The sequence below is a fragment of the Pagrus pagrus genome (genome assembly GCF_965226575.1).
Source record: "Pagrus pagrus genome assembly, chromosome: 4".
NCBI classification, from domain to species: Eukaryota; Metazoa; Chordata; class Actinopteri; order Spariformes; family Sparidae; genus Pagrus; species Pagrus pagrus.
The window spans coordinates 34,240,761-34,257,009 of NC_140188.1; the positions used below are offsets into that span (position 1 = coordinate 34,240,761).

At 40.5% G+C, this 16,249-nt stretch overlaps 1 protein-coding gene across 5 annotated transcripts in view; it reads right to left on the reverse strand.

The window, feature by feature from the left end:
- The window catches only part of nlrx1 (NLR family member X1), a 106,441-nt gene that overhangs the window by 21,034 nt on the left and 69,158 nt on the right, over window positions 1-16,249 (reverse strand). For 4 of the 5 annotated variants that reach the window (XM_084350248.1, XM_084350249.1, XM_084350246.1 and 1 more), the window contains exons 4-8: window positions 13,321-13,711; window positions 9,616-9,847; window positions 7,880-9,047; window positions 6,651-6,834; window positions 4,704-4,799 (exon numbers count right to left, since the gene is read on the reverse strand). In XM_084350248.1, coding sequence (XP_084206374.1) covers window positions 4,704-4,799; window positions 6,651-6,834; window positions 7,880-9,047; window positions 9,616-9,847; window positions 13,321-13,711 — 2,071 coding nt within the window. The remainder of the gene's footprint in view (window positions 1-4,703; window positions 4,800-6,650; window positions 6,835-7,879; window positions 9,048-9,615; window positions 9,848-13,320; window positions 13,712-16,249) is intronic. The other variant, XM_084350250.1, reaches the window with a different exon arrangement.

A 16,249-nucleotide genomic window follows, 5' to 3' on the forward strand; every position in this document is an offset into this window, starting at 1 on the left:
TCAACAAGTGGTTAATATAATGTGATACAGACACATCTAACTTCTTAAAACTAAAAAAGCAGTAGTTATATTACAATGTTTAGTATCATGCATGAAACAAGTGTAACAGAGGTTAATATGGTTCTGTAAATTCCTGGATGACTGCCAGTGCCAGTAAACAAAGTGGATATGTCTTCTCATGCTACCAGTGTGTCCCAATGATAAATGTCACGTGGCAGAGCAGTCAAGTCACGTGAACTGGAGAGTGATTGAAGAGAGGCAGAACAAATAAACTGCTCTAGTCTCAAAGCCGGAGAGAAGGAAATGTTCAAAAAACCAGCAATCTTTCTTTCTTTCAACATCGAGCGAAATTACATCTCATACAAGAGAATAACATTTCAGCAGTGTAGTTGCTAACTGTTTATTTCATTTATTTTACATTTAAATGTTTTAATAACAACAAACAACCAATACAAATACTGTTAAAGTAGCGGCTCAATAGGCAGTATCAGTCACAGCAGTAGTAGTATGCTAATGATACCCATATACACACTCAACTGTGCAGATTTTGGGTGAATGCAGTGCAAGTGCCGGCTTCATCCTGTCCACTGTTTGCATGTCAACCCTGCCTTTGTGTGTCTGTATCTCTGCCTTGCCCTCGGTTAAAAGAACACACAAACACAAAGCTTTCCACACATCCATGATAAACTGTGAGCAGAGGAGAGAAATGGACACAGCAATGTAACATGGTCCCTCTGTTTTATGCTGCTGACATAACCTGGTCCAGACCAGATCATGTGCAGAGTTTTGGTTTGAAGTTGGCTAAAAAGCACCTTTCAATAATCAGCTCCTGGAAATAGTCTATAATCAATAGTCATGAGCAATACATATTCTCAGCTTTAGACGTTATAAGCAAATCTATTGAGCTGTAGTGTTACATTAATGTCAACAAACAAAGCTGTTGTACAGTAGCACACATGCATGTTTTGCATTTTTTTTGGGAATGTCTATAACCACCATTGTGATACCTGTTATCTCTGACTGGAGTTTTTGGCTTTGTTGCAAAGCTCACGCAAAGAAAGCTTGGCTCTGTTGCATTTGCTTCATAGTATACCCCTCAGAGCTGTGGGCTGACCTCTGCATGCAACCGGAACATCTAGCATCCGGAGGGGAAAAAAATTCAATAGCACAACCAACTATATAAGATAGTTAGTGTAGCTGCTGAATGAGCTAGAACAAAGGCAAGGTTCTTGAAACCTCCCGATAGGAAAGGAGAGGTAGTATAACTTGTCGACAACACAGCCTTAGAGGGTAAAAAAAATGTGCTCTGACCATTAAAGCTATGGTCTACGATTTGAAAGATTTGTCATTATTATTAAAGCAACACTAGGTAGCTTTTCGACCTTAAAATAATATTTCTAAACTCAGTTAAGTGGTAGAATAACGGTTAATAGGGTGAACGGTGATGCCCCTGCAGCCTGAGGGGGGTCGCGCAGGCAGAAACCGCACTGTGTAACTTCCCAGAGCGGGTAGGGACATACCTGACGTAAAGAAGTCTAGTGCGACCTGTTTTACGGCATGTTTATTTGTGGGTGGATTTAGCCAGCAGCTACTTGGATTTTTTGTAAACCAACGCCATGGCCAAGCCAGCTAAAAAACCCAAGAAGGTATTGTCTGAGGAGGTGAAGAAAAGAAAAAGAGAAAGTGATATAACATGAGCATGGATAAATATTGGACCAGCTTACGCTTGGTGGTGCGAGCTGAAAGAACTGATGGCGACCTAGCCTAGATGCTACTGGATTTGTAAGTCATATATTACATATATACATATTTATTATCTTACCGACTTTTACTTTGAGTTGATTTGTTGTTATGTGGTGTTTTGGGGCTCTATTTGTCCACAGTTTATAACCATAATAAAGCCGGGAGATAAGCTAATGCTGTCCGTTTCGATAGCTTGCTCGTTTTCATGTAGTGACTGTAAACGATGACCAACTTACTAAAACACTATGAAAGTCTTGTCTTGAAAAGTTGCGGATTCCTTAGTTCATGCAGATAATCAACATAATTGTTGAACAGTGTGGTCGGGAGGTAATGTCAGGCTATTGTTGTTATCGGTAACGTTAGCATGCTACTTAGCTACTGTTGCCGTCCCGAGTTAGTTGTAGTTATTGCACCAAACACAACGTCAGCTTGCACGTTTTCATGTAGTAACTGTAGACGATGACTAACTTACTAAAACACTATGAAAGTCTTGTCTTGAAAAGTTGCGGATTCCTTAGTTCATGCAGATAATCAACGTAATAGCTGAACAGTGTGATCGGGAGGTAACGTTGGCACGCTACTTAGCTACTGTTGTACCGAGTTGGTTGTAGTTATTACGCCGAACACAACGTCAGCTTGCAAGTTTTCATGTAGTGACTGTAGACGATGACTAACTTACTAAAACACTATGAACGTCTTGTCTTGAAAAGTTGCGGATTCCTTAGTTCATGCAGATAATCAACGTAATTGTTGAACAGTGTGATCGGGAGGTAACGTTAGCATGCTTGTTACTGTTGTCATACCGAGTTGGTTGTAGTTATTACGCCGAACACAACGTCACTTGCGATTGTATTTAGTAACTCCCGAAAACGTAGTTATATTTTCAGATGTTACTAAACACATTCGCGCCGAAGCGTCGTGTTTTGGAAGTAATTTAGTCGGTGCAATCACTATAACCAACTCGGTATGAGAGTAATTCTAGCATGCTAATGTGCTGTGCAGCCTATATGCTAACAAACTACCAACTGCTATCTCTAGCAATCTAGCTTGTTGTTGGCACTCGGTTGAGGTTTTTTTAGACGATTACGTGATTCGCCGGCTCTGTCAACAAATTCACGTGTATTCATTTTCCCCAGGGATGCTCATACAGGGACAGTATTTACGACTCTAGCAACAGATAATTGCGTTTCTCAACCAGCCGGGGGTAGTAATGAGTCCAAACTACCTAGTGTTGCTTTAGATGGTGGTTATGTCCAATAGTACGACCTACACAATGTGAAGAGTAAAAGGAACCAAACAAATCCATTCTCTCTAGTGCCTGCAAAACTGAAAAGAAATTGACCAATAGGAGCCATGCGTCGCATGGCTCTTATTGGTCAATTTTTTCATCCATTCCCCTCGCTAACTCTCCTGCTCCTGCTCACGCCTCGTCCCGACCCACTTCCGCATTTGAAACTACAAGCGAGCAAGAGGTTTGTTTTGCCCTGAACAGTTCAGGTATGGAGGGAAAGCAGAGCGACAGCAAGCGGCCTCTGCTTGCCCCACCGGCAAAGGCTGAAGAAAAAGCGAAGGTCTGTCACTGAAAAGACACAAAGCGGAGATGTGAAACAATGAGGTCTCAAACCCGAGTAAACATCGGTTCATCATTTGAACGGTGGCGAAAGCTCCGTGAAAAGCGATGCTGATACAGAGGAGTTTCTGTTGAGCAGGTAATCTTTCGCCTTTATTGTGGATGTTGTGACACAGATAACTTTCATGCCGATGCTGGCTTATGACTGTGAAAGCTGCCGTTAGTTTTTTTCTGTGTTATTAGACGGTGTCGAGACAATTTCTGTCTCTGCAGTATTGTCAACACTAATGGAGACGTTAGCCTCTATGTTAGCATTGTAAGCTAACAACAAGCTAACATTGCTATCATGTTTACACCAAATCTGCCTATTTATTTGCTCATGGCAGCTAAATGAAGCAGCAAGTAATGCAAGTAAGATGAATGAATGGATGGATGAATGAATGAAACCCTCCGCTTCATGTCATTTCATTCATCCTGTCCGGATTTATTTCTCCATAACAACCTCTTGCCCGGTCACTACTCAACTGTTTTGCTAACTCTCCTCCCGGTCTTGTCCATTTGTTTTCAACGAAGCCTTTGCTAAATCAATATGATGGATTATCATATAAGCGTCACCATGTGTGTATTTGTGTGGTCTTATCTGTCATAACCAAGAGATTACTGTTTACGGGGCACGTTTGTGTCGCGGTCTGGTGCTATTCAGACAACAGCTGGGACACAGCTGGTCCGAGGCTCATGTAGGTTTAGTTTTAGGCCATAATGTGGAAGCAATCGTTGTGATGAAAGTTGACGGCAGCATCTGTTAGTCTCTTGGCCCTCAATAACTTTTAGAAGTGGCTAACTTAGCTGTTGTAACTTATTACCTAGCTGTAACGTAACGTAGCTGTAACATGCTAATGACGTTACGCTAGCTTGGCTGTGGAGCTTAGCTGTGGACATTGTAATGACTTACAAGATTTACGTTAGTTTCAACGTGCATTGTAAAAACTTTACCTGTGAATCCGACATCGTTACTTCGCATTCAAAGCTGGCTCCGTATTTGGTTTCTGCCGGCTTGTTGCTCTTGTTGCGTTTTGCGTGAGGGGGTGTGTCGATGAGGCTCCGAGGGGAGAGCGATACGAGCTCTGAGGGGAGGGATTAAGGGGGGGGGATGCTTTTTTCAAATCTTTCTCAGATTGTAGACCAGAGCTTTAAATCACTGGCAGAATGACAACAAAAAACAACAGAGAAAGTGCTTACCTCTATGAGGAGACATGTCCACTTTGTTTACTGGCAGTAATGGAAAGAAGGCAAGGGAAGATGCATTCTAATAATAATAATGATGTTATTTTTTGTTATTCTCGGATCTTCATTGCAAACCACAACAGAAGTACTACTGAGTGTGTCTCACTTGAGGTTGTATGTGTGTCTGAAGGCAGGCCACAGCACCTGAAGCATGTCATGAGTCAGGAGACAAGACGACAGGTCCAGCTCTTCCAGGTGATAACTACAGGGAGACATAACACATTTTTAAAAATTCTATTGCAAGTGTAACATTAAACATCTTTGCATTTCATAATCAGATGCACAAGCCAACTCTAGCCTTGCTATATATATATATATATATATATATATATATATATAAACAAAAATCATTCGCCATCATCAATCATTGATCATCAATCAACTAAATCATACATAGAAATAAAAAATTTTGATGCATCATTAATTTTTTCCATTTTTTAAATTCCACAAAAAGGGCCACAATTAACACCCCTAATTTCAGGAAATCTTTCAGGACTTCAATGACTAGAAACACTGTAAGTATTTCAATACTTGTTTTGTCTACCCAGAGTTAAATAATTACAAAAAAAAGACCTGGGCTGCAGTTGAATGGTTGTTTTGACTGAGGAAAGGTTCCTAACTGAGTGATTTGACCCGCAAGTAGTTCACTTGCATCCAAAGTAAGAGCTGTTCAAATTCCCTAAATTCAAAGAAAAGGGTGCCTCAATGCTTCCTTTCGCATCTCCTTCAAAATAGGAAACACTGGACCATCCTTTACAAAAGGAACTGACCCATGTAGCAGCAACATTTAATTAGCGCACCACTCGGGCATTCACAAAAACAATCGATCAACTTCTCACATTACACATCCACATTTTGTATCAGCCATAACAACTTGTGGCTATTATATGCACAAGGTTATAATCAGATCATAATCAGAAAGAAATAGCGACATGAGAGAGTGTTTTTAAATAAGCACGGTTGAAATGTAAGAAAATTATATAGTAATAGTTGCCTACACCTACACGTTGCCAGACACGTTATGCCTAACTTGCATCATTTTAACAAATATTTTTGTCCAATCATGATTCTGTAATTTGAGGACATTTTACACTACAGCAGACATTCCAACTGTATGCCACAGCAACACACCAAACTAATGCATGAAAAATGCAATGAGTTGAAGAGGGAGAGACAGTGCCTGGACGCTTTGGGGCTGGGGATGTGAGCCACAACAGTTCATCATAGTTTATAATACTGCAGCACAGTGATGATACACATGTTTAATAGAGGAGACAAGCATATATAACATCAATCTTCAGTAGTTTATCTTCAGATTGTAGTTTCACCACAGCAGACCCATGTCAGTAACATCTGCCGGCGCATGACTTAATTACATAGCCTTGTGTAAGTGCAGTTGGATTCTTTCAGCACAGGAGTTTTCTTTTCCCAAGTCCTTTGCATTTACTTTTCCCCTTTCCTCGACCTCATGACATTTTTCATCGGGGTTAAGGGGGAAAAGCTGCTAGGAAAGGACTTAGGAGGTGACTATTCGACTGCAGCCCTGGCCTGTTTTCTACTTCTGTAAATAAATGTCTTTATTCCAACAACAATTCAGAACATAACATTGTTTCTGTCTTCAAGTGCTTTCTATTTAACACAGCTGCCAAGCAGCACTTCTTGTCTGTCTGACCAAAACGTGGCCTCGACCACAAACTGCAAAACAAGACGCAGACTACAGCTACACTGTAGAGTAATTTCATTACAATCTATCCACAAGTTGGGGAGACACAGCAATGCTTTGACCTAAATGCTAACATCAATGATCAAGTTTCAAATTGTTGAGTGCAAAAAGAGATTTTCCAGTAGTAAGTATGGGAAAGACTACTATCTCATTATGGTCAGTAAGGGATGCTGCAACTTGAGTTCAGAGATATATTCTTTTGGATCCACTTAGTAATTGAAAATCAATTTATAAATAAAAATATCATCCAGAGTGGCAAAAAAGAAAGAAAAAAAGAGGAAAAACCTTTCATACTGAACAGGTGCCAGTAAAGGCACAGTCCATAGTTACCTTGGAGAAGCGCATGAAAGCACAGAACTCAGTACGAAACATTTGAGTGACGTCATACGAATGTTGGTGAGTTGGATGGTTCTGATTGAGGCCAGAACCTCAGCAGTCAGTCGTGGGTTCTGAAACTCATACAGAAGGACTAGTAGATCCATCAGCTCCTCTGGTGGTTGTGGCTTGCTGAGCTCTAGTATTAAATAAGAAAAAAATATTCTCATTATCCATAGGCTTTCTGTAAAATTTAGACAATCAAAATAAATGAACCAAATTCCTCCACTCTTGACTAAACAAATATGTCATCACTCCTGGTACACAGTCTTGGAGCACAATTCCACCTATAATTTCTTCTTCTTCTTTTTTTATTTTTTTGTGGTTTGTCAAAACTTATACTGCCCAGTTGTTACTGGTGAACTCATTCTGCAAAGGTAGACATTTTTTGCTCTAGGAGGAGAAAAGACTGGAGTGCGCCATTTTTTACCTTCATACCCATGACAACACATGAAGCTATATTTGAACATGTTCAGTATCGGTCAGGGATGTTCCTAACGACTAATTTCCCTATGTTTAAACTTTGATCAGATAACTAACTCACTCAGGAAACAGTCATAATTGAGCACAATTTCATCTATAATGTTTAATATTAGCTAATCATTGTTGTTTCCAACAAAATTGGATGGAGGATGGGTCTCAGCCAAGAACAGACCTCATTAACTTTTGGTGCAGATCAGGATAAAGGGACTGATCCAGTAATTTTTTCTCACTTTCTTTAACATTGTGGTGCTGGTATCTATGAGTGAGGTATGTGCTCTACTGAGTGCTATTTTAGTTTATAAAACAACATCCTACTAAGAACACATGACATTTTAGAGCAAATGACGTCAATATGAAATTGTATATATACAATGTAAAAAACATTAATAATAGGTTTAACTGACTAATATTTTTGGTGCCAACTCGTGAGGATAGCAACATTTAATCTAGTCGACAAATCATGCACTTCCCTAGTATCAGTCCAGTCAATGTTAACAACAAAGGTGTAAACACTCTAGAATCACTAGAGTTACATTTTAACTTTGTAAGACGGTGTGTAATTTTTACCCAAAGAAGGGTATTTCATATTTCAAATATGATCAGTACACATGTAATATTTTAAACTAAAGCAAATTCAACTTATTTAAACATGAAAACTATGTGTACTGCATCGGCAAAACTGGAGAGATCGTATATGTTACCTCTGACAAGGTACTTCCTCAGGGCCCGTGTGATCTGGGCCACAGTGGTGCTCTGAATGCTGCAGCCCAGTTGTTGGAGAAGGACACGGTTACCATAATGCAACAGTCCGCCCATGAAGATAGGGTAGAGCTCAAAAGGCTGGCCTTCACTGTACTGCTTTGGCTGAGGGCCATGGACTCCCAGGAGGCTTTGTTCGACCTGATCCAGGACATCCTCATTGTAGCTGTCCTCAGTGCGGAACATCTCAGCTGCCATGGTTCTGGCAATGCTGCCTTTGTTTTGACTGCTTATTTTCTCATAAAATTTTGGAAAAAGCTTTAAGAGGTTGAATACAGCAAAGATTCGGAGGGGGATGAACTTAGAGAGGATGTTGACGATGGCATTAACATCCTCACTCGCCTGACCGATGGCCACAGACACCTGCCTGGTCAGCTTCTCCAGAGCTGATTTGTTCTCTCCTAGAACCACATAGAGAGCCGCCAGGTACTCCTGCATGGCTGGTACAGCAAAAACATACCGCCTCTCATCATTCTCGCTGGGTTCTTCTTTTAAATGCTTACCACTTTCTACACAGGGAGCCAAGAAAAAGTCTAGCACATCAGTCCGGAACATGGCCAGTTGACGTAGCTCCTCATCTGTCTTGGTCTTCCCTCCAATCCACTGCTCCAGTTCCTTTTCTGAAAATGACATGCGTTTGTATGTCACACCGTCAAAGGCAAGTTTACCAACTGTACGGACCACATACAACATCAGAGAGCTGGGGTGCTCCTGAATGGGCAAATTTGTCCCAGTCCCAGTCCCTAGAACCTCACCCCCAAAGTTCAGCCTGAGGAAACTGGTGTATATCCCAGTCAGTGTGCGGATGGGTGCTTTGGCATCTGTGAAATGGAGAAAGTGCAAGGTAGCACATGTGAGCCAGCAGTATGAGGGCAGGAAGCAGGCTGCAGCCAGCTGGCTTTCTCTCTGGAGGTTGAGGTAGAGCAGCTCTATAAGAGCCTGGGCCTCGTGGTTATGTGCAGTCTCTCCACACTGCTGCAGTAGGCGGCTGGTGAAGTACGCCCGCTGGCGGTCTGGGTCATTGAAGCCACAAATCTGTGCATACCGACTCACATATTTCTGAGGAATACGGTCCAGGGCAGACAGTCTGGTGGTAACCAAAATGCTGGCCTGGGAAACAAACAGTAGCCAACTTCCATAACCTCCAATCACAAAAATAAAGATGAACACACTTTTGATATAATTCAAAACTTTACTTTCATTGATTTTTATCTTGGGCAGGAACAGAACATCTGAGCAAATTAAGGCCATTGAAAGCCAGTTCAAACATATTGAGATGGGGAAAATGTGCTTTTCCACAGCAATAATTCCACCAGTACAACAACAGGGGTACATCCCAATTCCTTTTTGCGATTGTGGTCAAAAGACCTGTAATTTCTCTGAAAACACATTTTCTAATTTCCTCTCTCCTCACATGGTTTCCCTGTGTCCCTGTATGCATCCTTGTGTGAGGGACTAAGACACAACGAAAAGACGCAAGTGAGGCAAACGTGGATGCAATTTAAGGCAATTGCGATGCACCCAGAGTCATGTCATACCCTTCACTTTGCTGAGAACACTTTCTCTTTTTAGCAAAAATTCTATTTGTTGTTCTTCTGCCCTTAAGTATAAATGTAAAACAAATTTCAGACAAAAAGAAAAGTAAATAACATAGTACTGATGGTAGACTGTCCCTTACCTCGGGCAGGAGGTACTTCCTCAGAAGGTTCACCACCACAACCCCTGGGGAAAGTGCCTCATTAGGATCGCTGCAAAGCTCTGTGGCTCCAATTCGGAAGTCCAGTTTCATCTTCTCCATGCCATTGAAGAGGAAGAGCACATCCTTGGCCTCGTTTCCCTCCCCACTCAGCAGGGGGTGGTTTCTCAGGTGGAGGTACTTCCTGCTAACCAGGTCCCTTAAGGAAGCCACCCTATGTGGGAGGAGATTAGTCACTTGCGTTGTTACTAATAGCAGTCTGATGAGGTACACTCAGTGATTTGATCATTACAAGATTCGAGATCAATTTAATCATCATTATAAAACCAGAATTGTACAACTAAATTAAAGCTACAGTCTATTTATGCTACTTACAAAAACAAAATTATATAAAAGGATGAATAAATAATCATCAATCATAAGACATAAGAATCTGTGTAGACATGCTTGGTCTGAAGGGACTGAAAGTCTAAGATGTTTCAAATTTACCTTAAGAAGGGTATTTCAAGATATCAAAGTGAGATCAATTATGATCAGTACACGTGTAATATTTTAAACTAATGTACTGCTTGGTTTCCTTTTCAAAAACTAGAAATAGAGGTTTAGAGTGGCTAAGTTTGGCTTTGTGTATATGGTACTTTCCTAAAATTATCACCAAATTGATTATATAGAATTTATATAAGCATCTGTTTATTACGTTTGTTGTGCAAAACCAAACAGTACATTTGTCCAACAGAGAGAAAATTCAGAGTCAGTGTTGTCAAAAATATACTGAGATACTTTCTCCAGAATTTGCTTGTGTAGGAACATTGGCAGAACAGGTGCAGCACTGATACATTTCGCACAGTGAACACAGATGTATTTCTTAAACTTAAGAAGATAGTGGCTAGTCAGGATAATATCTATGTATGATTTTGAAAGAAACTTTCCTTACTTTATTAGTAAGGAGATATTTGTATGGAAAATTCCAAATATTTCCCAAATTCAAGTTACCACCAAGTGGAGCTCACTGTTAGCTGTGGCATTGAGTGCGCAGTGTCCAGGTTATCCAGGTTCACTGTAGGCCTAAAACATTGATTCTTACATTCTCCAACAATAAAATGTGTAGCCTACACTCAGAATTGTATCTGGACTTCAGGAGGAACAAGCCCCCGCCCTCTCCAGTCTGCATTGGTGGGACAGATGTTGACATTGTGGACTATCTGAGTGTGGTGCTGGACAATAAACTGGAGTGGTTTACAAACATGGAACCAGTCTACAAGAAGGGCCTGAACCGGCTTTACTTCCTGAGGCGGCTCAGGTCCTTTAATGTCTGCAACCGGATGCTCCCGATGTTCTATCAGTGTGTTGTTGCGAGAACCATCTTCTTCGCTGTGGTAACCTGGGGTGCGGGCATCAAAACGAAGGATGCCAACAGACTGAACAAACTCATAAAGAAGGCAGGATCTGTTGTTGGCTCCAAGCTTGTCACCCTGGAGGAGGTGGTGGAGGACAGGATGTTGGTAAAACTGCTGGCAATCATGGACAATGTCTCTCACCCCCTCCACAAAACTCTGGAGCAGCTTCCGCAACAGACTCCTTCAACCCCACTGCCTTAAGGAATGGTACAGGAAATCATTCCTACCTGGTGCCATCAGACTTTATAACTCCAAAACACACAAATAATTTTTGCGCATTAAATTATTATTAATGTAAATAAAATTGCAACTTATCCTCTTGCACCTTATGTTCCACTTACCTTTACTCCACGATACCTCAGCATTATATTTTATTTACCTCAGTATTTTATTTTATTTTATACTTAAGCATTTTATTGTATATAGTACTTTATTGTTTTCTTATTGTTTCTATACCTGGCATTTTGATTGTATTTGTACTTGAATGTACCCGCTGCTATGGTAACCTAATTTCCCCTCAGGGATTAATAAAGCTAGCTATCTGTCTGTCTGTCTGTCTGTCCTATCAAGTTGTGATTAATTGAATGATCCTGAGCAAACGGCATTGTGTTTTATGCTCAAACCCGAGGGTTGATCGCTGTATGTGGCTGAGGATAAAAAAAGATGGATTAACTCACACTGAAATGGACTAAAATAAAATTTAAACTGTCCTGTGTTTTTAAATCCAGCCTGCCGCTATGTGTTTTATTTATTATCAAATGAGGCTACTTTTTAAATTGTGTACATTTTCACAAACACGGGGAGGACTTAGGTAGGTCTGCATATATAATTCTGTATTGCTACTCAATTTTTTTTTTAATTGTAGGCTAGTTCTTTTATTTCATAAATGCACCAAAACATGGCATCATTGAAATGGAAATGCAAAGTTCAAGTACCTTATACTGTAAGCATAAGTAGTCCTCTGCAGAGTTGCAACATCATGTGAAAATATAAATGAATGTTCATTTAGGCCTCTAAGAATCTTGATAGGCTAATTTAGACTTTCTAGGCTGCGTTACCTTCATTATAAGTCACAAATATGTTTTGCGGCTCCAGACAGATTTTTGTGGTGAGGGACAGGGGGCAAAAATAGTTCTTTTGATAGTAAAGGTTGCTGACACCTGCCCTAATTTCTGGTAAGAAGTCATCCTCTCCCTTCTGATATTCATCTTTACACCTTGAGAAGTGTGAGATACATGTCTGGACTTTGCATTGAACCATGATCGACGGTCAATACAGGTGTTTGTATCACAAGTTGATCTGGGCGTCTCACACTTTGCCACAGTTGACTGACCTCACACTGAGTTCGGCCTGGATATCAACATACTCTGTAGACTGTTTCATGACCAGGTTGTATGACACAGTACACAGTTTTGACATCGACTTGGCGTCATTTTCCTTTACATTTAAAGTGAACCCTTTTTTTGAGTCAGTTTTCTGGTCTGGTTATTGGTCCCTGAATCTAGCGTGATTCCCAGTTTAATTGATTTAATTAATCATTTTATTATTAATATTAATAGTTACTATTTGTAATTATAACCACACCTGCCCTACCTTTGTTCCTCAACAGAGTGATATGGGATTGACAACCAGGTTAACTAAGGTTATCTGGTTTAAATGAGAAGTACAGCTGTGTATCATTAGCGTAGCAGTGGTAAAAGGTATCACAATAAGGAGAACAAGATAGGACCCAGAAATGACCTTCGTGGGATGCCACAAAGAGGGGAGTAGAGGAAGACACATTGTTGTTAATATGAACATTAAAGTGTCTGTCAGATAAGTATGAAGTGAACCATTTCAGTATAGTACCAGAGATGCCAACCATAGTTTGATAATATATCAATTAAGAATTTTGGGGTGTGGGGTAGTTTGGACTGGGCTCTTGGCTGCACTCTGGTCCATGGAGCCATTGGGCCTCATATTGGAAGGTCTGGCATAATTTAATTTCTGCAAATTCGATGCCATCTACATCAACAAAAATAAGGAGACACTGCACTAAATGGGTGAAATACTAGAGAAACAGACTGAAGGGCTTTCCCTTTCTTTTCCCGTTTTCTTTTCGTGCACTGATCGGCTTACCTGAACAGCCAATCACAGTGATTTCTCTCACTGACGAGCCGTCTCTGATTCTACATGCTGAATCGGCTAAATCACCTCTGAAAAGAGTTGCGCAGTGCCAAAAGGTGCTGACAATGCCTGACAGCCGACCATTGGCCTGATGTGTAGGGGCATTAAGATAAAGATATCTTACTTTGACAGTTGGCCAAGGTCCTCACAAGAGAAAGGAACTAGAAGCTTGAAGCAGGTCAGGGTGGTCCCAGCGCACCAATCCAGCACCAGCTTTCGGACCACTGTACTCTTCCCTGTTCCCACAGCCCCGTACAGCAGCACATTGAGCCCTTGACCCCCACTCCAGGCATCAGCGGGCTCAAACAGCTGTTCCACAGTCACAGAAGGGCTGCCAGGGGTCTGGATTTGGAGAGGGGAGCTGAGCAGTCCTGCACTCTCGTCAGCCTTTCTTTCAAGGATCAGTGGATCCACATGCATGGTCTCTGGGCTGAAGTAACCACCAAACTGTTTCTCCTCTTGAGGAAGGTGGCTGAACCACAGGAAGAGCTTCTTCTTGTGGATCTCTAAGGGATCTAATATAAGAGGGAAAAAATGGGTGTTTTTAAACTTCGAGCAAATGTATCCAGCCTTCCTACTTTACTGTTTAGACATTCTCTGACATGATTCAAGAAATGGAACACATATCTATCAACATTGCACCATAAATCTAAATGTGGAGCACTTGTAAAAGACAGATTAAAACAGAATGGTCAACGCAGCAGAGGCCAAGATATCCTGCCTGGAAAATTCACACATTTTTAAAACTCCACACCTCCTTAAAGAAAGTTTATTTTGGCCAATCTACCAAAATCAATTTTCATTCATAAAGTAGCAGCTAATGTTCTCCTGAACTATATCTTTATAATCAAGTGTAAAATGAATGTCCAAGTATCTGATGCCATTTTGGGACCAAGGGAATTTCAACTGATTAAGGATAGTGTATGGACAATAACTAGACAGAGGCAGAGCCTCATATTCATTCCAGTTTATTCGATATCCAGATAATCGTGTAAAATCCTCAATACAGTCTAATAAGATGAGTATAGATTTTTCTGCTAGCGTCAAAAATAACAACAAAACGGCAAGTATTGCCATCTGTGATTCCATGGATGTGTGTATTACTCCTCAGTGTCTGTGCTAAGGGCTCTAAAACAAGCACAAATAGTCCTGGACTTAAAGGACAGCCCGGTGCATCTGGAACAGGTCTGCAAGAAACAGATATGAGATGATGAGATGCAAACATAAGAACCGTTTTTGAAACCCCCTATCAATGTAATAAAGATTTTTCCAAAGCTGAACATTTTAAATGTTTCAAAAAGGTAAAACCATTCTACACAGTCAAATGCCTTGGCTGCATCCAATGACAAGATGACTGGTGGGTAAACAAAGTCATATACCAGGTACTGCAAGTTGACCAGTTGTCTAATGTTGACAGAACTGTAATGATTTGGGATAAAGCCAGATTGATCCATGTGTATTATGCTGCCAATGACCTTTGACATGTGGTTTGCGAGAACCTTTGGTCGAGTTTTTTGTCACAGTTAAGAAGATAAATAAGCAGATAACCAATAGGGTTTAAAGCATATTTCCCTTTTTTATGTCTAAGAGATAGTATAACAATGGTATGCAGTAATAGGTCTGTTTGAAATGCGTCATTATATACCTCAAGCAATAAGGGACAAATAATATCTTTAAATGATCTGTAAAAATTGGCAGGGAGGCTGTTGTCCAGAGGGATTTATTCACAGGCATACTTTTAATTGCCTAAGAGATCTCCTCTATTCTCAGTGGTGAGTTGTAGAAGGTAGAAATTGGTTAAAAAAAGTATTTTGCTTGTCTAAGTAAAGGGAGCTATAAATAGATCTTAAACTATCATTTATCTGCTGGGAGGAATAAGTGATGGTCCCATCAGACTGTCACATACCTACTATGAAATTCATATTTTGTTGTTTTAAGCAGCAGCCCTGTGTCATCTTTTAGTGTTGATACATTCAAATGCCATCTATGGTTTCAAGGGGTCTGTGAAATTTTAGTTAGGCAGAGAAAAACTGGAGAATGACCTGAGATAACTCTGTTACCTATACTTGAGCTAGCTACTGAGTAATCAACTGATGAAAATAGTTTAAACAAAGTCAATTTAAGTGTAGACGTAATGAGGTGGAGAAAAGAAAGAATACTCCCTTCTATCTGAATGCATCAGTCTCCAGATGTCTATTAAACCTAAAGTGAGGGAGATCTCCTCTCTGTTTTACCTCTAGGTATTGATTTGTTTAGATCCTGGTCTAGGATTTGATTGAAATCACCTTCTTATATTGTGTAAAGGAGTAAAAGAATCCATCTATGTCAAACTGGAACGACTGTCTTTGAACAGAGGAGGTGGCCTACGACAGTACTTATCACCCAGATACAAGGGCGTAGAATTGGGTAGGGACGCTAGGGACACGTCCCTACCAATATTCGGCCGCTACTGTGTAGTCACTATCAATACAACCCCTGTCCGTAGTGTTTAGTCAATGATTATGGCACACAAAGGGTTAAATGTCGGTGTCTGCTAGAAGTCCCGCCTCTAACCTAAGTACCGCTCCCTGACCGGCTGCCGGTTTTTTCGCTAACTTACATGTGATTGGCTGTCCCCACTGTCACTCCTTCTGCTTGTCAACACTATCTTCAACCTGGACGAGAGGCAGTGCATGTTATCTGCAACTTCGAGTGTAAGTTGTCAACATGTTCGGCAATTGTTCTTCCTGGGTCACGTCAGCTAGATGGATTTTAATATCAGTTGTGTCTTTTACATTTGCGTTTGTGTCTGTTTGCGTGCATATACGTGTGCGTGCGTGGGTGCTGTATAGGATTTGAAGGATGTCAAAGAAAATAAAACTGGATATAAGAGACTTCTTTAGGAGTCAAAGTGTAAGTTACTTCAAGGGTTTATAGGTAGAGGCTCAACAATACAGATATTGAATAAAAGAGAATATTTAATGCCAAAGAGATACACTTTTTTAAAGTTATTTTTAATTCTTATTTTCATGTATTTGTGTAGAAGGGAACAACGGTTTAAAAACACATAAAGA